At 41.7% G+C, this 24,436-nt stretch overlaps 1 protein-coding gene and 1 pseudogene across 1 annotated transcript; one reads left to right on the forward strand and one right to left on the reverse strand.

The window, feature by feature from the left end:
• Positions 1-3,401: 3,401 nt before the first annotated feature.
• LOC147001696 (uncharacterized) lies at positions 3,402-8,751 on the reverse strand. Its single transcript, XM_085828848.1, has 6 exons — positions 8,731-8,751; positions 8,436-8,664; positions 7,443-7,605; positions 6,192-6,323; positions 5,330-5,514; positions 3,402-3,720 (listed from the first exon to the last, which is right to left on the reverse strand). The coding sequence occupies exons 1-6, from the start codon at positions 8,749-8,751 to the stop codon at positions 3,656-3,658; spliced, it is 795 nt and encodes a 264-aa protein (XP_085684974.1). The 3' UTR covers positions 3,402-3,655.
• Positions 8,752-17,421: 8,670 nt separating this feature from the next.
• Positions 17,422-19,426, forward strand: LOC147001697 (uncharacterized; annotated as a pseudogene).
• Positions 19,427-24,436: the final 5,010 nt, after the last annotated feature.

Below are 24,436 nucleotides of genomic sequence, written 5' to 3' on the forward strand. Positions count from 1 at the left end.
TTCATTAGGAAAAGTGTCAACCTATTGTGATGGACAGAGTATGGTAGAGGACAAGGCCCTGCTCTTCATCCTGAAAAGTTGACAGAGAAGATGCCTCCAGATGAATGTCTGTCCAGCTATTCATGCCATATTTCAGGTAGTTTTCAAGCTTTGGAATTACACAGAACCTTTAGGATTCTGGCTTAGTACTTCAAATTCAGTTATTGAAGAAGTTAAAGTGTCCCTTCTGTAGGGTGTGGGGCTTCTTTAAACTCAGAAGATTGATATTAGCATGGGGAAGAAATCACGTCTTTGAAAGAGTGTAATTCAAAGCTACTTTTGAAGACTCTTTCTGTGATGGGTAAATCCTAAGCCTTTCAGGATGCATTGACTGCAAAGGCTCAGCATCAGGTTAGTACTGTGTCCTGTGCCTTCACGTTAAACCCTATTTGCTAGCAATAGACAATGAATTTAGGTGAGTCCCATTTGGGTATGTCAGAGTGGAAGGGAAGGAGAAACTTGGATAAGGACAGGAGAGTCTGATGTAGGCTAGAATCTCTTCACAAGACACATACATAGTGGTCAATGTAATGGTTTTTATGGTATAACAATCCATAAATTGTGGCATGTGCCCTCTATTTTTATCATGTTGTGCATTGTTTATACACTTATGAATTATTGTATCCATCTCTGTGCTTGTTGCCCCCACACTTGGGTGAAGCCTAAAAGACAAGTTGTGAATCAATTTACTCTTGTCTTTCAATTGTTGGAGATCAAATTCTGGTCTCCAGCTTGGTTGCAATCACCGTCACTATTGTGACATCCCACGAGTTCATTATATTCATTTTCTTTTACTGTTTTGAAGATAGTATCTATAGTCCTAGCTATAGACGTGGAACACAAGAATACCAATGTCTAAACCTAGAGTTAAAGACACTCATTATCAAACAAAGTCTGTTGTGTCTTTCAAGGATATGTATTAGATGTTTCCAATTAACAACTAGGTTTCTTCAGCACATGTATATAGCATTGAGCAAGTGGTACATCATAAAGTTGCCTACAATCTATTGGACTGAGAAAGAAATTAGGGAAACAACACACTTCACAATAGCCACAAATAATATTAAATATCTTGGTGTAACTCTATCCAAGCAAATGAAAGACCTTTATGTCAGGAATTTTCACACCTGTAAGACAGAAATTGAAGAAACTATCACCAGATGAAATGATCTCCCATTTTCATGGATTAGTAGGATTTACATAGTAAGAGTGGACATCTTACCAAAGGCAATCTACAGACTCACTGCAAAACATCCATTAAATTTCCAACACAATTCTTTTCAGACTTTGATAGGACATTACACAACTCAATATGGAAAGCCAAAAAAAAAAAAAAAAGAAAGAAAATCAAAAACAAAAAACAAACAAAAAACCATACCACCACAACCAACACCACCAAAAGCAAAAAACAAAACAATACCAAAACCCTGTAAAACCAAAACAATCACCTACAGTAAAGGTATTTCTGGAGGCATCACCATCTTTGATTTAAGCTTTACTAGAGAGCAATAGCAACCAAACAAAGTGCTACAGGCACGGATATAGAAAGTTTGACCAATGGAATTGAACTGAAGACCCAGAAGCAAATACCCTTACCTTGATGAGAACTTAATTTTTCACCAAGAAACTAAAACTGTATAGTGGGGTGGAAAAAAAAGCATCTTCAACAAATGGCTCAGGTCTAATTGAATGACTGCATGTTAAAGAATGAAAATACACCCATATTATTCACCCTGCACAAAACACAAGTCCAACTGGATCAAAGACCTCATCTAAAACATGATATACTAAATCTGATAGAAGAGAAAGGGAGGAATAACCTTGAACACAATCACACAGGAGACAGCTTCCTGTACAGAATGCCAACAGGTCTAACACTTATAGCAAAAATTTAATAAATGGGACTTCATAAAACTGAAAAGCTTCACAATGGCACAGGTAATATCAAAAGGGCAAAAGTGCAACCTACAGAATGCGAAAAGATCTTCACTAACTCTTATATAACTCACCAAACTATGTATCTACAAACTAAATAAAATTTTATCCCAATTTTAAAGTTGGGTACAGATCTAAAGAGAGTATTCCAACAGAAGAATCTCACTAGGCCTAGAAGCACTTATGGATATGTTCAATATTCTTAGTCATCATCATCAGGGAAATGCAAATCAAAAGTACTCTGAGATCTTACAGGCCTCAGAATGGATAAAGTAAAAATCTCAAGGGACAGCGCATGCTGATGAAAATGTGTGCCAAGGATAACACTGCTGCTAGAGGGAGTACAAATTTGTCCTACCATATTGGAAATCAACTTGATGCTTTCTCTGAAAACAGGAAATATTTCTACCTCAAGACCCAGTTGAACTTTGCCTGGGCATATATGTAAATGATGCTCTACCATACCACAAGAACACTTGCATACCTCTCTTCATAGCAGCACCTGTATTGGGGGTGGGAGGCTCTCTGGGAAGAGCTAGAATCCCAGGACAGTGGAAAACCCCAGGAATCTTTTAGGGTGGCTCTAGACTCAAATTGGAAAGTCTGGATTCTGAACTGGCCATCTCCTGTAATCGGACAAGACTTCCAGTGGAGGGACTGAAACAACAACTCAGCCACCAAAACTTAGACCCACATTTTCTTGCTTTTAAGATGTGCATGGTAAAAGATGAAGTTGAATTTTATGAAAGCACAAAATAATGGTTTGCCCAACTTGAGACCCATGCCAAGAAATGGAGCCTCCCCACCCCCGACATAGTTAATGATATTCGTGTATATGTGCAGCCATGGATCTAGCATAACTATTGTTAGAGAGAAAGCCTTCACTCAGCAGCTTCTGGAAACAGATGCAGAGGCTTGGGGAATTCTGTGGAAGAGGGAGAGGCAGGGTTGAAGGAGCCACAGTGATCAAGGACACCACTTGATAACCTACAGTTTCAACAAATCTGAGCTCTGAATAACTCATAGAGACTGAACTTTGAACCAGAGAATATATGGGGGATGAACCTAGGCCTTCTCCAAAGAAGTAACAGTTGCATAGCTTGGTCTTCCCGTGGGAATCGTAAAACTAGAGAAGAGATTGTCTCTGACAATATTGCCTAACTTTGGATCCCCTTGTCTTGACTGTCATGATTTATCTAGCCTGAAAAGACAAAGATGCACCTAGGTATACTGCACCTTGATAATGCAAGGCTGGTTGTTATTCATAGGAGGCCTTCTCAATTCTGAGGAGAAGGGTAGGAAGGGTGGATAGCAGGGAGCCACTGGAAAGAGGGATTGTGAAGGGAGGAGGGTGAAGCTGAGATCTGGATATAAATAAATAATTAACATTAATAATAATTTTGAAAACCTTAATTTTTATTGGTGATGAGATGTTAATAAATTCTTCCTCATACCTTTCTAATGCTAGTGAAACAAACTGACTAATACATAGCAAACATATTCAGTTCCGTTAGAAGATGCCATTTTTTTTTCTTTTTAAGAGAGACATGCCCCTTAGATTCACACAAAGTCCATTATTTACGTTGTTGTTTTTGGTGCTGTTGTTGCTCTTCCAGTGGGCAATCACTATTCACCAAGTGCAGAGAAGGAACACAAAGCCTTAGCCAGCTTTTTTTGACTCTCAGGCACATGGATTTGACATAGGAGCCTTTTCCTTACTTCCAGGTACCACAATTATTTGTTTTCCTACAAATAAAATCAAAACAGATAAGTATTTTTCAATCTACAAATTTTGGAATATCAGATTTTATACCATTTTTTGTCTTCTTTAGTTCTAGTGACCTAGGTGGATAGGCATGAAGATGGGCTACTATGTTTGAGGTTCTTAAAATGCAATATGAATTGACAGAGTACAATTCTCATTAAAGATTTCCTCCATTACCATTTAAGATGTTTAATGACCAAGCAAATGTATGAATATATATAGACACAATTACATACGTATATGTACAGAGACCCACAATTACATCCCTTCAAAGACACATGCACACACACATACAAAAAGAGTACATGAATACACACTTGTATAATGAAGCAACTATAACAAGCACCTACCATTACTGAAATACAAAACACACATACTAAACACCCATGGACAAGAGGACACATACACACAAATGTACACAAACACACACACTCACACACACACATAGAGACACAACCTCCGCTATGAAAAGATGGCTATGTTTCAGAACATTTCCTGTCACTTGAGGAATTATTGGGACCTAAGATGTGTAAAAGGCTCTTAGACTAACCCAGCCTCTGTGCCCTGGCCTGTACTGATTTCCTTGTCAGGAACATTTTCCATGCATATACTTGCTGATTCTACAAGTATGGTGTAAGCCTTGCACAGACAACCTGGCACACAAGATTCAAGGTCCTAGGAAAGAGGGGTCAAAGAACATCTGAAATATATTCTGCTCCTAAACCTACCCTGGCCACATCTCAGAAGACCCTGGTAGCACCAATAAAAAGAGTTAACAATGGTTATTATACAGGAACATTTCAACACGTTGCAGTTCATGTGATATAAAAATCATCTCCAATGTCAGTCAAAATGAGGCTAGTGAATTGACATGCAATGATTGTTCTGAAATGCAGCACTCTGAAAAACTCTGAGGGGGAATCTGTACTGAAGCAAAGCCAGGGCCATGACATACTAAGGAAACCTATGTCAGGAGAGGGATGCAGAGTAGGATTTTTTGAATCCTCTTGGTGAAGCCAATCAGACATACCTTGAATGTCTAGGTGGTTAACTTATGCAAGAAAGTCAAAGAAGTCTAATTTTTATTTTTAAAATATGTATATTGTGGAACTTACTCTTTTTTACTAAAGACTTTAATTATAAAACATTAAAATTAGAGGCTGCCCTACTGTCCTAGGAGGGGACTGGGCACAAGCCCCTCTGAGTGAGTTGCCATAGATCAGAACAGAGGACCTGGTTCCTAGATAATTCAGGAAGTGGCATCCTGAGGCACCTCTCCATACCATAGAGCAAGAACGTGATGGTATAAGGGGTCCAGGATCTCCTCTGCCTTATAGTGGCCAACTAGAGGTGTCCAACTGCTAGGAGGAAGAGGAGGAGGACGAGGAGGACGAGGAGAAGGCATGGCAGTAATTAAATTTCTTGAAAAAAGGTCAAATACACAGAAAGTCTTGGTAATGATCACAGAATTGTACAACTGGATGGGACATAGCAGAGAGCCTGCATAAGTTTCAGGACAGTTGCATAGGCTTGACTGTGTTTATGCTTACACATTAGGGCAACTTGCCCCTGATGCTTCATTCAGCCTACCTGCTGCTTGCCTGCTATATTTGTCTTTGATCTTCTGGCTGCCTTCTTTACATAGTATTTTTGTTTCTATGTTGCATTCTTCAAAGGCAATCTGCTCCCTTAGCAGCTGTCTGTTCTCCTTCTGCAACATCCTGACTTTGAGCTGGATGAGCTTAGATTCAATCAGGAGGTGGCAGTTCCTGAACCTGATCCACAAACAAAATATGATGACTCCAGGCAATATCCATCTTCCTCCCACTCCTCCAAGGACCATTCCCCTATCATGAGCCTTGATACCCAGACAGCCCCAGACAAGTATCCAGATTGTCCGTGGAGCATCACATAGAGAGAGGTCAAATCCATAGGCCAGCCACTTTCCAGAAAACCCAAGGTACTTCTGAAACCACTGACACCAACAGGGACTCATGTATCCCTCAGAAGGGTACATGGGGTCCATATGTGCTTATATGTCTACAGTATTAAAAAACCACCTGTTTTTAGGTATAGGGCAAAATTTCTCTAGGAGAGAAGACACCCAAGCAGCACACAGTCGTTCTATGTTCCTCAGGGAAACCTCATCTATGAATCTAATTTCAGAGCCCAAGAGGCTCAAGGTTGATAAATATTTCCATCATGGTGTAAACATTTTCTATCTTGAGGATACTTAGTTGTAAAGGACTATGACTTGAGGGGCTCACAGACTCTACACACTTTGCCAAAAAGAGTACAAGATGTTAAAATCTTACAGGCTTGCTTTAAACGAGATAGGCTTCCTGTTAGAGAAAACAGTATAGAACCTGAGCCCTCACTTTGTTTCAAAGACACATATGGACAGACATATCCCGTGTCTAGTTCTTGCTTCATGACCATGTTAGTCACTCACCAGTAATATTCATTTTCTTTAGTCAAGTCCTGGCACTTGTACAAGGCCTCACTGATGTCCTTGGGCATTCTCTTCAGGTCAGTCATCACCTGATCATGTTGCATCTCAAGCATGAATGTCTCAAAGTTGATCCTGTGGGAGGACATGGCCCAAGGAATAAATAATCCCGTGAACCAAGGGTACAAGAATCATTTCTATTCAAGGAGAATCATGCACTACCCCAACCCATGTATGCCACAACCTAGCTCCTTGTCACCAGTTCCACTTGGTGCTTATTAAATTTATTACCTTTGGCCTGGGGCCAGTAGAGACAGGGAAGTAATGGCAGGGAGCTCACCTGCTTCAGTTCACTGAAGAGGCTTGAAATAATAGATTAGCTCTCAACGAACTTTCCTGGAACCTGTGCAACAGGCCTGGGACCACGTTAAATCTCTATGACTCTCCTCCTGTTTTTAGACAAGGATTTGGCAATCCTTGGCTCTATTACTACAAAAATTCCCAAAGGACATAATCATATCTACAGGGAAAAGCCTTTATAACATATACCAGGAGATTCGAATGTAAGCACAGAAGTCAATTCCTGTGCTGCTCAGAATGATCCTTCCTTGCTTCCTCACTGTTATTTCCTAGAAACTGTGTCAGGCAAAACATAATGACCTATCACATTACATAGACTCTCCAGATGATAAGCAAACACACACACACACACACACACACACACACACACACACACACTCAATCAGAATGCTAAATAAATATAATGATGTGGCATTATCTGAGCGTATAAAGAATAAAATCTGAGAAAAGCAGTGATGAACTGCAGCCAATCCCATCATACTGAGAGGTAATATGTGGGACGAGGCCACTCCAGCTGTTGGCAGGGTCAATTGCACCCAAATTACCTCCAGATCAATTTTAAAAGGATAGGCCATAAACACACAATACCTAGCAAATCCCCCAAACCAACATCTGTGCAAGCTTCTTAAAAGGCAGGATGAGAGCTCACACATTACTACCTTCATCCCCAGATGGTGATTCATGCTAAAGGCTCTGATTTAGTTTTGGAGGCATCATAATTCCTGTGACACCCATCTCACTCCTATCTGAACTTCAAGTTCTGTGTTGAAACTCCAATCAGCCAAATGAGTTTGGATATGTGGACAGTCTGGAGTTGTAGTGTCCTGTTTTACGAGGGAATCTGTGCTTAACAGGAAGGTCCCAAGATAGTAAAGAAGTAGGCACAGTGACTACCTGTCATTCAAATCCTTGTTAGAGTACTTGGCCAGGATTCCCTGGAGTTTGTCTCTCTCATTTTTTATGTTCTGGAGATCTCTTTTGAGCTTCTCCAACCTCTTGATTCTTTTCTCTTGCTCATTGTTGTTGGGAGTTTGGGGTGGTGCCTTCACAACAGACCCTGTAAGTAGATAAACACTAGTAAACGTGTATAGAAAGTAGGGCAGGGAAAGCAGAAACCATGCATTGTCACACACAGAAGCCTGAGGAAGAAGAAAATCTACAGACACTGTGAATCCCTGAAAGAGCAGGAAAGCTATCTTCAAGCTGGTCTCCTCAGCTGTGTCCCTGTTCCCATCCACCATCACTAAACATATGCCTGACAACCTATTGCAATCTCCCAGGCCTGAAATTCATAATAAGCTGCTCCAGAAAGAAGACTTGGAGGGCATTTTCAGTTCATATCTTACAACTTATTCCATCCCTCTTAGCACAAGAAAATAGACAATAAACACCAGCCCCTAACTTTCCATGAGCCAACACCTTTCTAGGCTTCTTACAATGTGTGATGAGAGCTCATACACTACTACACTGACCCCAGACTGTGAATCAGTCCACATCATACTTGTTCAATACCAAAGTGTCTGAAACCTTGATACATGAGCAGGGGAATATAGCTCTCAGTTCTTGGCATCACATGCTTATGTAACCTAGAGGAAACTGTATCAGCATGGAGTGCTTCAACACTCTTTCCTGAGAGCAACACTTTGTTAATCTCATAGAGCTGGGTCTTTGAATAATTTGCCATTCACAGGAAAATAAAGATCTCTCAGCAAATCAACTGCAGGCTTGTCAATTCCACACTGTCTAAAAAACTAATCATCAGATATTCTTGTCTCTGGCTTAACCATTAAGGAATCTGAAGGATCCAGATCAAACGCAGTATTCCTGCAATGACCAGCTGAAGTACACATCCCCCATGTATCTCCCCCAACCTTGCCCAGGTCTCACTGTGCCTTCTCCATGACCAGTTCTTTCTTGCCCTCTCCCAACATGATAGAGGGACAGTGTCCTTCTGCCTTGATCTGGTCTCAGTTTGTATTATATTCTCCCTCCAAAATACCCCGAGGAGCATGGACAACATACCTGCTTGGGAACCCATTAGGATATAATGGAATACCTCACAGGCAACTCTTGTTACCACAACACTGGTGACATCACTGAAGATTCTAAGGTTCTCCTGGATACAAGAGATTGTCAAGGGAAGTAACTACTGATGATGTCACTGGGAATGTCCATGGCTTACCTGCTTGCCAGCTTGCCCCATCTTGACCAGTTTTTGAAGTGCCCTTTCCTGGAGTCTCTCTTTTGACCCAGGGGTTAACTCTTGGCAACTTCTCCTTCCAAAATGAGACATTTCTCTCTGCTTCACTACAAGTCAAATGATTTGAATGGGGAGATTTTCTTAGGGCCATGGCATGGGTAGCTCATCTGTGATAGGATCTAAAGCTCTAGCATCATTGGATGTGGGCGATTCTTCTTCAATATAAATCTAGTTCTGGGTGTATTCATGTAACATACAATCCTATTCCTCAGGAGGCTCTGTTTCCCAGAGGCCAAAAACATCCTCCTGCACCTTTACTTTTATGCAAGTTGGATTATATTTTTTAGTCTGCACATGCCTTGGAAGGACACATTGTTTCACTATACTGAGCCATGTGTTTTCATTAAATCTCTGTTTTACAACCCCATTTCGTTGCAAAGACAACTCCCTTATACTTGGCAATAGAGGAAGGCAGATTCAGGGAGGGCATCAACTTGTAAAGTTTACATCCATTCTTCAAAAGATAAAATCCCACATTATTCCCGTCTCCAAAACAACCACACAAAATAGGTATCTGTGAACAAAGGCCTACAGGGATATTGAATTGCTGCTCCATAGTCCCATTACCTATCCCTTCTCCAGTTTCTACATTTTTGAGTTCTCAGTTCCAGGCCTGAGACTGTTCCAGATTGCATAATGATCCTGTATTCATGAGATGCTTAAGACTCAATATAATGGATAGGCGATGGATAGGGGATGGAAAGGCCTCTGGCCCAGTGAAACCTCAATTTTAATGGATCCATCATTTCAGGAGGGGATCTGTTTGGCATTGACATCTGTTCCTTCTGCCTTCTTGACCTGGGTGTGCTGAGTGCATGCTAAAATGATACTTAAACTCTCCAGTAAAATAGTGGAAAAATCATGTAAAGCCTTTCCAAATTGATTATGTTGTCTTGTCTACCTTCTTGAGCTATGTAATATCACTATGACAAGGCTCCAAAGTGTCTGGGGGGATGGTGGGGTAGTCAGAAGCCCAATCTGTCTCTCAGGTCATCAGATGAATAGCCTTTATGGAGAACTGGAGAAAATGGGTAATGAAAAAGCAATAGTTATAGATTGGGTAGCTGATTATCTCTGAGCATGGAAAGCAATGCAGCATGCATTCCAATCAAATAGTATTGGGATGAATCCCTCCCTGTATTTACGTACAATAGGCCCAAAGTAAGAAGGAGGCCCATCCACCTTTTCCTGCACTCTACTAAGTGTTTTGTAGTGTTTTCATTAATGAAATCTTCTTTACTGCATGAGACCAGAACTCTGAAGTCTGAATGCACCATGAAGTTTCCCATCTATCCATAAATCATTCACTGTTTATTGACAAGTTTTGTCTATGAATTCTTTGCTATGGTTTGACACAATTCAAAGGGACTGGTAAAACGGTTGGTCCAGTATCTGGAAGAGCTTTTCAGCTACTCTTTGAGAAGTATCCTCTTCTTTTTATTTTATTTTATTTTATTAGATATTTTCTTCATTTACATTTAAAATGCTATCCCTAAAGTGCCCTATACCATCCCCCTGCCCTGCTCCCCTACCTACTCACTCCCACTTCTTGGCCTAAAATCAGGGCAGCTATTCTCAAGATAGGATATCATTCCCAACCATTGTGGCTAGTCATGTACCTCAGCACATACTGCAGTCCTACTGGCTCTGGATGGCATAAGCTAGTCAGCCATGCTGTGCTTGGAGGGCATTGTCAGCTAGTATCTGATGTGATGCAAGTAGGTCCTGGATTCCCTAGTGCTTAGCACCACCAAGCTGTGATTGCCTGTGTACAAGATGAAAGTAGTAAATGTCTGAGAACTTGGAATATCCTTTCCTTGATTTTTGCTATCAGACATACATGGAACTTAAAGCAATACACCAAGGATGCAGTGTAGCAAAAGCCTACAGACATGGACTCCTCATAGAGGACCAATTGTGTGTGTGTGTGTCTGTGTGTGTGTGTGTGCGTGTGTGTGTGTGTGCGTGTGCGTGTGCGTGTGTGTGTGTGTATGTGTATGTGCTTGTGACCCCCATGGGTCCATGCATCCTTGGAATCTGGAGTCTACAGTGGGGCCTGTTGCAAGGTGATGCTGTCTCCATGTGCAGGGAGCCCCACCTTAGTCAGCACTGCTCTTTGTCTATATGTTCACCTTGGTGGCACATTGAAATACCATGAGGATTATATATAGCCATCCTGATACTGAGTCTCCTCCCTGCAAATACTGATTTTTTGCTGTCGGTAGCTGTGTAGCAATAAGAACCTACAACTGAGAATCTGTGTTCTGAAGATATATTTTTGAAAAAATGGTAACAGGGTTGAGGTGGGCCAGGACCTGTGGCACAGACTTCCTGGGAACTTTTTAGAAGGGTAGTCTTCCCTTCCAGGCCCATGAGGGAGGTCTTGAAGCCCTTTATCCCTTACTAAGGAACCCCAACCTGTGTTGTCCTGGCATCAAGATACTGAGTTTAATAAGCAACAGAAGGTCTCAGTATATAGGAGGCAGAATGTGACATCCACTGCATGAGGGTAGTCCAGGACATAGCCTGAATTCACGTGATCCTTGAAGCCTGTGTCATGGAGTAAATTCAGTGAGTAGAAGAATGGGTTAGATTTATTTCCTATACTCAAAGCAGACAGCAAAGGATGAAAGTCCTCTATGCATTATGAAAACTACTCAGAAGAGGGTGCTAGATCCTCAGTCCCCAAATTATCCAGAAGATGGGATAAGACAGATTGCCATCCAGTACCAAAGACATCCAGAGAGCATCTTAAGATCAAAGTCAGCTTGTGGTGTAGGCCTAGGAGCAAGGAGGAGGAGTCTGCTGCCTGATGCCCTCTTCTGACGGTCAGAATGAAATTAAGGAGCTCTTGTACAGCAGCTGCAGCCTTGACAATTCCTGCTCCCTGTCAAACAAACTGCTTCCCAGAAGCCCCAAGCTCCTGATTCTATTACTGGAATTCCAAGCTCAAGCCCACCTTCTCTAGGAAGCTCCCTCTTTCATGCCCAGGATTCATAGTCACTTCCCCAGGACCATTAATTCTTTCTCTTTAACACTAGACCAAAGGCCATCTTGTGGCTGCCTCTTTCTGGTCTCTGTAGGTTCATTGTTCTCTCCTCCAAGAAGCCTGCTCAGTTTTGTCAGCATGTCTAAGGATGAACCTTAAAGGTAGTTAATGAATGCTCCAAGAGCAGTTGGAGTCACCACAACATTAGTAACATCACAGACAATGCCAGGGCTCTCCAGGTTACAATACAACATCTAGGGAAGGGACTTCTGATGTCACACAGGACAGCTCTTGCCTTCCTGCTGAGTACCTCACTCAAATTGACCTGAAGTCAAAGTGCCTTTTCCAGAGAGTGGGATAGATTGCCTTTTGGTACTCAAAATATTAAAAGGTGGCTATCAATCACCTTCCAATGCCAAACATATCCAGAAGAGATCCTTTGGATCCCCATGCAAATCCACATGAAATACCCAGACTCCAGAATAAGATACTAGGCAATATACAACATATCTAGATAAAGTGTGATAGATCCCCTTGCAGTACTGAACCTATCCAGAAGAGGTTAATACATGTCCAGCCAGTTTCTATGCTATGAAGACTGACCTGGACAGAATGGAAAATGTCACCACTAATGACCAATATATGGTTATGTTGGCCAGGTGTTCTGGAAGATTTTATGTGAGAATTGCAGCCCAGCTAGTTATTGCAGGAAAACAAAAACTGGAGCAAGGATTTGGTTCATGTCCTGAATCTTATTCTACAGAAAAATTTTAGCAACACTAATACATATTAGCAATGACCAATAGCTGTAAGGGAAGTAGTGTTATACTCTAAGCATACATCAGTGAAATATAATAGTGTGTTAGCTTTTTAAATGTGGTAAAGAAAATGCAGATGAATGGGGAATTATGTAGAATTGGAGAGATGAAAATAAGGCATGTATTTTGAGGCAGTAGGCATTTGTGGTGCATGATTTAACCTGAATCTCCCAAGGACAGCATGGTGTATGGAGTGAGGTACAGAACAGCTAGGAATAACACACAAAAACACTGTCTCAAAACCACCATGAGAGAGAGAGACAAGAGACACAGAGAGAGGGACACAGAGACAGAGAGAGAGAGAGAGAGAGAGAGAGAAACAGACACAGAGACAGACACAGAGACAGAATGAGACAGAGAGTGAGACAGAATAAGACAGAGAGACAGAGACAGAGAGACAGAGACACACAGAAACATAATTTAGGGACACAGAGAGAGACAGAAAGAGAGACATAATCTCACTCTGGTCTAGACTATTACCCATGAGGAGAACACAAGAGGTATTCATCTACCTTGCATTACTAATAAGATCATACATTATTTGAACATAAACTGAGTCATGGACTGAGTTGGGAAAAGTACAGCAGATCTCTGCTTTGCACACAGAAGCTTCAGTCTTGACAATATCTCTGTGAAAAAAAAAAAACGTTGTTCTCATCACACTCAGAAGAAACTTTTGATACAAGATGGCACGCATTTATGGGTTTCTAAAAAGGAAATCTAGTTTAGTTCCTTAACTTGATAAGAGGCCTCAACCAGAAACACACACCACACTCTGTTCCTTAGTCAGGAATCAGGAGCATTTTCTTTACAGAGGGAAATTTGACAGAAGATTTCCATCATTGGTTCCATTTAACCATTTAGGTCCAAGGAAAAAAAAGCAACATTCTCTTGATGGGAAAAATTAAATCATCGTTACACAATGATATCATTATTTATATACTAACTTAAGAGAAGGTAAAGATAAACTATTTTAGACTTGAAATACTTACTAATTTTAGAAATGAAGAAGTGGTTCTTAATTATTGATATTCAAATATTTAGGATGGCTTTTGGGATCCAAAGTCAACCTTGACCATGTTAGTGGGTTGTGTACAAGACCAGCCCTGGCTACTTAAGACTATCTAAAATCAGTAGCCTGTCTCCCACAACCATATTGCAAATACATGAGCCACATGCTATCCTGCTCTCTGGTTGGGAAACTATTCTAGGAAACCATTTGTTTTGAAGGCTTTTGCAAAAGGCAAGAATTTACTCTGATGACATTATCTAACCCACATTGCCTTCCAAAGGCCTCATCTTTAATACCATAAATTGTTTCCACTCTTTTGCTACCTCACAATGAGGCTCAAATTTCAAGAAGAGATTTTTCTGGTGGGTGAGGGAAGACTTTGTTGAGACCAAAACAGGTGAGAGGAAAAGCCTGCCAGTGTCCTGACAGCTGGGAAGAGACAACCCTGAGAAAATCCTCCACCATGACAGATAGTAGCAGAGAGAGAAGTGCTGGGTGTATAGGTCATGTAAACTTCTGAATCAAGTGCGTTGTTCTTAATAAATAATGGAGAACTCATGAATGTCAGCTCAGTGTGGCCTCTCAGGACCTTTAGTGACTGAGCCATCTACTCCTTTCCTGTATGAATGCACCAACTATGAAAAATTGAGTTTTTTACTCATTTTTAGCAAAGGTTGACTTCAAGAAATGCCCGAGTACCTCTCCTCCCTGCTCCTTTCTTGCTGAGCCAATGTTCTCTGGATTGTTCATTGACTCCCCAGCATCAGTCTGGACTCAATATATTTCGTCCTGATCTGTCTTCTAAGCTGTTTCAACATTTGATTTCTGTGCCCATAGACCTTGTACTGAGTCTCAGTTCACACTCCAATTCCTAGAGATTTTCCCAGCCTTTCACTGTCATAGAAGTATGCAAAGAATTCATTCACTGCTTTTTTTTTTTACATTAGAACTTCATAAGTTTTAATTTTTATTCAAGGGAAAACAAAAAGTTACATAATTTGACATAAAATTCTTCCCATATGACACATATCCTTTATGTAACACTAAACTCCCAGTTTAGAGTTTAAATTCATGAATTCTAAGAAATTCACAAAGATGATTTTGATTTGCAACTGTGGAATATGACTGGCAGTATCAGTATAAAAACACTGGGTCCAGCCATGAGTCTTAAATGCTGTGTTTTCATGTGAAGGATATTCAACAAAGGAGTCAGACTTTGGTTCAGTTTGTAAACTTTGCACAAATTTTGTTATGATCGCCTGCTGACAACAGAGGAAGATACCCATAAACAAAAACAACCTTATAGTTTATTAATTATTATTGTTTTGTTTTGTTTTTCTTTCTTTGTTTTTTTTTTCCCTCCAGAGCTGTGAACCAAACCCAGAGCCTTGTGCTTGCTAGGCAAGCACTCTACCGCTGAGCTAAATCCCCAACCCCTAGTTTAATATTTTAATGCAAGCCATTGTAACTCTTTGGGTCTGAATTTTTAACCAGCTGGTACTTAATGTGAACCATAACCAGGGAAAGTACACAATGCTAAATTAACATAAAACATAAGTTGCAGCAGAAAAGAAAAGAGGACACCAAGAGAGGTAAAATCTGATACAGTCAGCTTCATTGGTTTGGGGGGTTGTTTTTGACATTGCCCAGGTGATTTTGTAATCTAAACCATGACAATTGTCATCTGCTTGGCAACAGTTGTTTTCTAACACTATAATTAAAAATACTACATAGTATAGAATAAACACTCTTTTGTTATAAGCTATTTGCCACTTACTATTTTTTTGAATTAATTATTTACTTAAATGAATGCATGACACCAAGTGCTTGTTCCTGCAGCTATTTATTGACTATTATTTTTAGATGAGATAAGCATATTAATTACCAGCAAATAAATTGTTTTAAAAAGCATTGCTAAGTGTGAACAGTCATCAAAATGGGGGAGGCTCTCACTTGTATCTTTGGCTAAGAGCCTAGTGATTGGTAGTAATGCTTTTATAAGTATAAAATCTAATAATTTGCTTTGTGTATGTGATACATCTTAAACCATAAGTAAAATTTGCTCAGAAACTGGGTTTTATTTTAGAAGATGCGCTCAAACACAAAATGTGTTTTATAAGTTAAGTTTAAAGGCACATCATTGCTCTGTTTTATTATTTTAAAAAATTACTACAATTCACCTGTAGTAAAAAACCGTTTGCAGTTTTCTATAGCAACTTTTATTCCTTTAACCTTGCTTCATATTGCAACAGAATTAATTTTAAAAAGGAAAAAAAAAAACCTAGGGTGAAATTAGTAACATGGTCTAATATAAAAAAAATCTTAAAAGCAATATTTCCAATTTAAACAGAATTTTGTTGATTTTTCTACAAAGTACAGAAATTGCCCCTCCTGTACTTTTTTCTCTCTCTTGCTTTAAGATGTTTAAAAGTTTTGAGATCTACAGATCTAGATTTGGGGAAATATTGAATTATTTTCAAAGACAGCTATTTTCTTTTACTCCTTGTAGAAAGTCTTGAAGACCTTTCCTCCCCTTCACCAAAATTCTCATTCTCACCTAAAGTAGCTGCATCCATTTTTTTCTCAGGTAAAAGAGACATTCTTACAAAGGTTCAAATCTCAAAGTCCCCAATAAAGTACTTAAATTGAGCACTCTTCCTTATGTGTGCACGTGTCTGTTATTTTGCAGTAATTTTTAATACTGAAATTGAATCTTTTTAGCTTTCCAGAAATACCTTGGTGAGCCCTCAACAGTTTCTAACCACTTAATAATTGTGACCCCACCAGCCCCTTCAAATAGATCCTTAACCACAAGTGTGCTTGGCCATTCCCAAACCATAGCCTCTGTCCAAAAAGAAAAGATAGGGCTTTGTGAGGCAGAAAGGAAGTGAGAGAAAACAAAACAAATGTAGCTCAAGCTGAAAGTGAAAAGTGCTTGGACAGATTGGTATTTTCTTTTCTGCATGGCATCCTGCCAATCTTCTTTGCCCCACACCCCACTCCTCAATAAGGTCCGGTTTTTGCATGTAAGAAAATGTTGTTATCTGCCATACCACGGAACCCCCATAAGTACTTTGCATTATTTTGTTTTCTTCTGTCCTCATCAGACTGATAACCTTCACCCATCCTGTCAACACCCCAACTCTGGGGGAACTTAAGTGTTGGTGGAAACCCTGCAGACCCCCGATGCAGAATCCCACTGGATGCCTTTCATGCCACTTATTTTCAGTAGCTAGATTCCCCCACTAGAGTGGTTGCAGTGAGAACTGGAAATTTTCATTTACCTTTTCCCGGCCCTCCAGGTCCCCAGTTCTGAGCTGCTCACTGGGGAGCACAGCCTTGCTTGCTTGCTCCTGAAGGCTTTAATTTGCATGTTCACCCCCAGGTGGTTCTCAGAGGCTAGAAGGTCCAAGCCCCTCTGCCCTCCACTCGGGCCCCCAGCCAGGGCTAGAGCCAGAGGCCCCTGAGCCTTCTGGGTTGCCCATGGGCAGTGCACTCTGCTGTCCCTCCGCCCTCTCTGGCTGTGCCAACCCCCTGCCCGCAGAGTGCCACTCACCTGGGCCACAGTAGTCACTTACCTGCTTCTAGGGGCAAATGCCTGTGGGGGCAGACAGACACTCCAGCTTCTCAGGAGGCCGGCGCCCCTGGCCCACAGGAAAGGGGCCAAAGACTCTCGTGGGTGGATTGAGGGGCGGGGGTCCCGGCTAGGATTCCAGTGTGTGAGAGTAAAGGGGTGTAGGGGGCTGTGTGGCCCCTCGGAATCTACTTGGGTTAACATTGGGACTGGGTAGGTTATGGGGGCCACCTGGGGGGAGCTAGAAGTCTCCAGAGGAACCTCCCACAGCGGGGACACCCTGATACCAGGGTCCTATGCCAGCTTGAACAGATTTCGTGTATAAAATACTCATATGTTCACTTTTCATCGAGCTTCCCCAAACTGACTCTACTTGGACAGTCACATTTAAAATTGAACGTGCACCATCTGGGTGGGATTCTGTGCTGCAGAATGTGTTTCCGTGCCCCCACGTTTATTTCCCCTGTGCAAGTTCCCTCTGTAGCCTCCCGAGGGGTGTGGGTATGGGCCCCATCTTCCCAACTAAGGAGTAAAAACCTTGGCCCAGGCTTCCTGCTGGTGACCCCTCAGGTTCATTATGCATGGAGTAGTGCACACAGCCCACCATGGTTTAATCCCTGCAAGTGTGCACTCTTGCTTCATGCCCCAAGTTTACTTTTCTTTTTTTTTTTTTTTGATTTTTAATATTTTTATTACATATTTTCCTCAATTACATTTCCAATGCTATCCCAAAAGTCCCCCATAGCGCCCCCCATTTCCCTACCCACCCATTCCCATTCTTTTGGCCCTGGCATTCCCCTATATTGGGGCATATAAAGCTTTGCAGTTCAAATGCACACCCTGGGCAGGAGCAGCCCAGGGCCTGGGGGCACACTCATCCTGTGCATGTGGGCTTTATCTGTGCGGGGGCACAACACTTCTCCCCTTCCAGGGCTCCTTGCTCTCCTACCTCTAGTAGCCCCAGCACTCCCCTACCAGATGGTCTATCCTCCCAGAGTATCCACCAGGGAGGTCCTCCAAGTCAGAGGCAGAATTTGGTCTCCCACTAAGCTTGCCATACCCCAAAGACCATTTGTGAGAATGAGTCCCTTTCAAATGTCTCCCTGTAGAAAAACTGAAAGTAGAAAGAAAGGAAGCAATCTCTGAGCAGATGTCTGACACCCCTATTAGCATACTTGCAGCATTGGGTTACAGGGTCCCAGGAGCCCCATCCCTGTTCTGTGGCCCCACACTGGTGAACCCCAGGTGCTTTCATGCCAGCTTCAGATCTCCCCCAGGTCGCCCCATACCCCACACGACTAGGCCCCCGGAGTGAGGGAGGGCAAAGGAGAACAACTATGTAGGTATAAATATTGAGCCATAACATTGATGCTCCGGGCGCCTCCCCTCCCCTGTGCTCTGGGCACACTCTGGGCTGCTCAGCATGCCCCCTCTTGTCCTGCTGCCTCCTGCCTGGCCCTCATCCCCCAGGGGCCCCAGCAACCTTATCCTCCGAAGATTGCATGAGCCCTGTTGGGGAAGAAAAGTAACTTGGTTTTTCTCCTAGAAACCCAGCCTGATTAGGGAGCCAGGGCGAGTAGAGGGGAGGAGAAGGGAGCTGGTGGAACCCGGTGGAAGTCTCCAGGGCAGACTGATCACGATTTCTCCTCCTGCCTCCTCCTCCTAGGTGCAGAGATTGTGGGCAGACTCTGTAATCACTGAGGAGGGTGAAGAGGTGGGATTGGTGCTCTCCACAGTGGCAGCGGCCCAGCACAGAGACTTGGCTAGGTGGAGTTTCCTGGAGGCTGCACGAGGCTTGCGCCCAAGGGCAAGGAGGTTGGTCAGTCCTGCCCTGTGGCCACGATTCCGACTCCAGGCATCCCTAAGGCCTGTAAGGCAGGAGTGCACATCCTGGTTCCACTGTGCTGCACCGATAGCCTGCAGCCAGCATGGAGAATGACAGCCTGAGTTTCACCTATCAGCAGTATGAGTGCTTGGAGGAGATCTGCTAAGGCACCTAAGGGTAGGTGTTCAAGGCCCGCTACCTGAAGAAAGGTGGCTGCTTCAGGACTCTGAAGCTCATATGAGTGCAGACCAGCTATTAGGACATGCGGCTCTCCACCATCCGCTAGGTGGCAGTGCTAAGGCACCTGGTGAATTTGAGCACCCCAACTTGGTCAGGTGAGCCAGGAGCCCTGGCTATGGGTTCCAGGAAGGTGCTGGGCAAGGGGCTGCTGGTGGCCTAACTAAAGTTAAGAGTTGAGTTTCCCCAGATAAAACCGGTGACCCTGCTAGACAGCGCAGAAAAAGAGACCAGCTGTGGCTTCCAGGCAGCCAAGCTATTCTGAAGAGCTTTCCTCTGCCTGCCCCAAGGGGTCCGGGGATTTGGGTGTCTTTTAGGGACAAAACCAGACAACCCCAGAAATGACCCTCCAGCCCTTACTTAACTTTCCTGTCCTTGGGGGGATTTTTGAGAGACAGAGTGAGATAGTTATCCAACTTGCAGATAATTAGACCAAAACTTTAAGGGTGGAGCATAATGTAAATAAAGTTTAAGAAAATGCAGAAATGTGCAAGAATGTGTTTACCAATCACACCCACAGTGGTGACTTTTTTTTTATATATATAATTGTAAAATGGCTTCTGATACTCTTAGAAGTTCAGAAGTTTAGACTCTGACACCTGGTGTTAAATATTGTTTGAAAAATGTCTTTCAAAGCTGGGTACTGGGAACACTGAACCAGGGAGATCCAAAGTTCAAGACCCTCCTGAGTTAAAAAAAAAACCCTGTCTGAGAAAAGAAAGGGAGGGAGAGTGAGTGGTAGGGTGGAGGGCAATTGCTTCTGAAAAGGTTTTCTCATTGTTTCATTTAGTATCTGTGGACTGGTATGATCTAACTTAGAATGCCTTTCTCACAGGTAAGATGTGAGTCTGCACTTAGATTCTAAAGCCTCTGTTTTCCCTGGAAGAGTTGTGCAGGTGGGTGGGGGAGGCACTCCTAACCCACTCTCCTGTGATTGAAGAGAATGGTGTTTTCTTGAAGATGCTGGGATTTCCCCATTGTGCCTTTTCTCATTCTCTCTTTTAAACAGATGCATAGCTGGAAGTTAAAAGGGAATGCACAGACTTTTCTACAAATTAGGTAATGAGTTAACATTCTCAGGTCTTCTTTTTAGAGAGATGATATTGGCATCTTCATCCTGTCTTCTCATTCCTGTAGGGATTCCTTACAACAAACATGTGCCTACTGTATGCCCTGGTGCGTCCCAGGCTTGATGAGACAATAGTGTCCTACACACAGATTTGCTCTACTTTTATGGTTCGTAATCTTGAATTCTGGAGCCTTTGTCAGAATAAGACTGTGCGGCCAGAGTGTTCCCATTCCACAGGTGAGTTCTGTTTGTCATCCTTGTAGACTGTTTGAATCTATCTTTGGAGAAAGTATTCCATGGCCACTGTGTGCTCCTTGAGATTCGTGTTTACTCCTTCAGGTTAGTCCAGCCTTGAGTAGACTTTGAAGGTACAGATAGAACCAGAGGCTGATGAACACCTCTTCCAAATGACTAGCTTGTCCAGTCACTGGTTTTTAAGCTTTTCCCATGTTATTTTATTTCAGGATTATCAAATTGACTCCTTTTCTTTGATTTCTGGAGGTCATCTGCAGACTTTGAATGATAATCCCACTCAATCTTATATAAAAGCACTAAGGTTAGTTGTCCTGAAACTACTTAAGCAGCTACTCAACATCCTGTAGGAAGACAAAACACGAAATTAAGTTCATATAATAGCGGACAATTTACTCCAAAAGAGAGAGCAGGGTTTGTAGACAAGAGCAAACAGCCAATAAGGCTCAGAAACCAGTGGGGCTCTACAGTCTGGAAATGGGACAACAATGTATGGTACCGTGCCATTCCTGACAGACATGGTCAGAATTCCTCCTCATCCTTAGGGAATAAGCCACCTCCAGATGAAAATTAAAATTGTTTCCTTCAACTACCCTCCCCAGCACACAAAGAAACCTGTCTTGATTTATACCAGGACAACCAGGTTAGGAACATTAGCCAAAACCTTCTCAAGTCTCATAATCTCTGGATAATTTAGAAGTTCAGTTTATTTATTATTTTTAAAATATTTTTAAATTAAGTATCTTCATTATTTACATTTCAAATGTTATTCCATTTCCTGCTTTTATCCCTAAAACCCCCAGTCCCATCCCCCCTCCCACTGCTCACTATCCCGCCTATTACAGCTCCCTGGTCTTGGCATTCCCTTACACTAGGGCATTGAGCCTTCACAGGACTAAGGACCTCTCCTGCCATTGATGACCAACAAAGCCATCCTCTGCTAAATAGGCAGCTAGAGAAATGGTTCCCTCCACGTGTACTCTTGGGCTAGTGCTTTAGTCCCTATGATCACTGGAGGTACTAGTTGGATCTTATTGTTCCTCCTATGGGGCTGCAAACCCCTTCAGTACCTTGAGTCCTTTCTCTATCTCCTCCATTGTGGTCCCTGTGATCAGTCCAATGGTTGACTGAGAGCATCCTCCTCAGTATTTGACATGCACTGACAGAGTCTCTCAGGAGGTAGCTATACCAGGCTCTGGTCAGCAAGCTCTTGTTGGCATCCACAATAGCACCTGGGTGTAGTGACAGTATAGGGAATGGTTAGACAGATGGGGCAGTCTCTCAGTGACCTTTCATTCAGTCTCTGCTCCACACTTTGTCTCTCTGTCTCCACCCTGGGTATTTTGTTCCCCATTCTAAGAAGGACCAACATATCCACACTTTGGTCTTCCTTCTTTTTGAGCTTCATGTGGTCTGTTAATTGTATCTTCGGTATTCCAAGCTTCAGGGCTAGATCCACTTATAAGTGAGTGCATACCATGTGTGTTCTTTTGTGATTGAGTTGCCTCACTCAGGATGATATTTTCTAGTTCTATTCATTTGCCTAAGAAGTTCATTAATTCACTGTTTTTAATAGCTGAATAGTACTCCGTTGTGTAAATACATCTCATTTTCTCCATCCATTCCTCTTTCGAGGGACATCTGGTTTCTTTCCAGCTACTAGCTATTATAATAAGGCTCCTATGAACACAGTGGAGTATGTGTCATTATTACATGTTGGAGCATCTTCTCGGTATATGCCCAGGAGTGTTATTGCTGGGACCTCAGGTAGGACTATGTCCAGTTTTCTAAGGAACCAGGAAACTGATTTCTAGAGTGGTTTTCAATCATCAGTGGACTCAGTTACCAAATAAAATGACATAGACTAAAAGACTGGAAAAGTAAACAGCACCCAGGATTTTGCTGCATACAGGATATGCACCTCAATGACAAAGACAGATACTATCTTGGAATTAAAAGCTGAAAAACAATTTCCCAAACAAATGTTCCCAAGAAATAAGCTGAAGTAGGCATTCTAATATCGAATAAAATGGACTTTCAGCCTAAAGTTTTCAAAAAACGTAAGGAGGGCACTTCATATTCATCAAAGGAAAAATCTACCAAGATAAACTCTCAATTCTGAACATCTATGCTCCATCTGCACAGGCAACCAAACCCATAAAAGAAATTTTACTGAAGTTCACAGCACACATTGTAACTCACACAATACTCGAGGGAGACTTCAGTACCCCACTGTCATCAATGGTCAGATAATGGATAGAGATTCTAAACAGAGACACAGTGAACGTAACAGAAGTTATGAACTAAATCAATTTAACAGATATCTATACAACATTTCATCCTAAATCATAAGAATATACTTTCTTCTCAGTACCTCAGGGCACCTTCTGCAAATTTGACCATATAATCGTTCACAAAGCAGGCCACAACTGATTAAAAAAAATTGAAATAATGTGATGCAACCGATCAGATCACCACGGTCTAAGGCTGATCTTCAATAACAACAAAAACAACAGATTGCCCACATACACATGGAAGCTGAACAATGCTCTCCTCAATTATAACTTGGCCAAGGAAGAAATAAAGAAAGAAATGAAAGACTTTTTAGAATTTAGTGAAAATGAATTTACAACACACTCAAACTTATGGGATACAATGAAAACCATGTTAAGTGGAAAACTCATAGCTCTCAGTACTTCCTAAAAGAAACTGGAGAGAGTATATACTAGCAGCTTGACAGAACATCTGAAAATTCTAGAGCAAACAGAAGCAAATATACCCAAGAGGAGTAGATGCTCTGAGATAATCAAACTCGGGGCTGAAATCAAGCAAATGAACAAAAAGCACTATACATGAATCAACAAAACCAGAAGCTGATTCTTTGAGAAAATCAACAACATAGAAAATCCCTTATCTAGACTAACCTGATGGCTCAGAGACAGTATCCAAATTAATAAAATCAGAAATGAAAGAGGAGACATGATGACAGAAACCAAGGTAATCAAAAAAAATCATCAAATCCTACTACAAAGATGTATTCAACAAAACTGGAAAATATGTATGATATGGACAATTTTCTTGACAGATACAGGCAAAATTAAATCAGGATCAGATAAAACATATGAACTGTCCCATAACCCCTAAAGAAATACAAGCAATGGGTAAAATCTCCCAACCAACAAAAGCTGGGGACCAGATGTGTTTAATGCAGAATTCTTTCAAACATACAAAGAAGACCTAATACCAATTCCCTTCAAACTATTCCACAAAATACAAACAAAAAGAATAATACCCAATGTGCTCTATGGAGCCACAGATACACTGATACCAAAGCCACATAAAGACCCAACAAAGAAAGAACTTCTGAATTTCACTAATGGATACCAGTGCAAAATTTTGCAATTCACTTCTCAAAAACCAAATCCAAGAACAAATCATTAAGATCATTTGTCATTATCAAGTGGACTTCATCCCATGGATGCAGGGATGCTTCAATATACAGAAATCCATCTGCATAATCCACTATCTAAACAATCTCTAAGAAAAAACACTACATGATCATTTCATGCTGAGAAAGCATTTGACAAAATTCAACATCTATTTATGATAAAAGTCTAGGGAAGATCAGGAATTCATGGCCCATACCTAAACATAGTAAAATCAATATACAGCAAATCAGTAGCCAACATCAAACTAAAGGGAGAGAAACTGGAAGCAATCCCACTAAAATCGAGGAGTAAACAAGGCTGCCCTCTCAGTCCCTACCTATTCAATATTGTACTCAGAGTCATATCCAGAGTAATTAGACAACAGAAGGAGGACAAAGGGATACACATTAGAAAGAAAGAAGGT

This window comes from Mus caroli, unplaced genomic scaffold (genome assembly GCF_978045245.1).
Source record: "Mus caroli unplaced genomic scaffold, Mus_caroli_1 scaffold_12, whole genome shotgun sequence".
Classification (NCBI taxonomy): domain Eukaryota; kingdom Metazoa; phylum Chordata; class Mammalia; order Rodentia; family Muridae; genus Mus; species Mus caroli.

What these genes read in the sequence shown, in the direction of transcription:
- LOC147001696 (XM_085828848.1), bottom strand. Translation starts at nt 8,751, where the DNA reads ATGGGGCAAGCTGGCAAGCAG. An exon ending in CTGGTCATGGAGAAGGCACA is followed by an intron (nt 7,606 to 8,435) that starts GTGAGACCTGGG and finishes ATCTACTTACAG; the next exon opens with GGTCTGTTGTGAAGGCACCA. An exon ending in AAAGAAAATGAATATTACTG is followed by an intron (nt 5,515 to 6,191) that starts GTGAGTGACTAA and finishes TTTGTGGATCAG; the next exon opens with GTTCAGGAACTGCCACCTCC.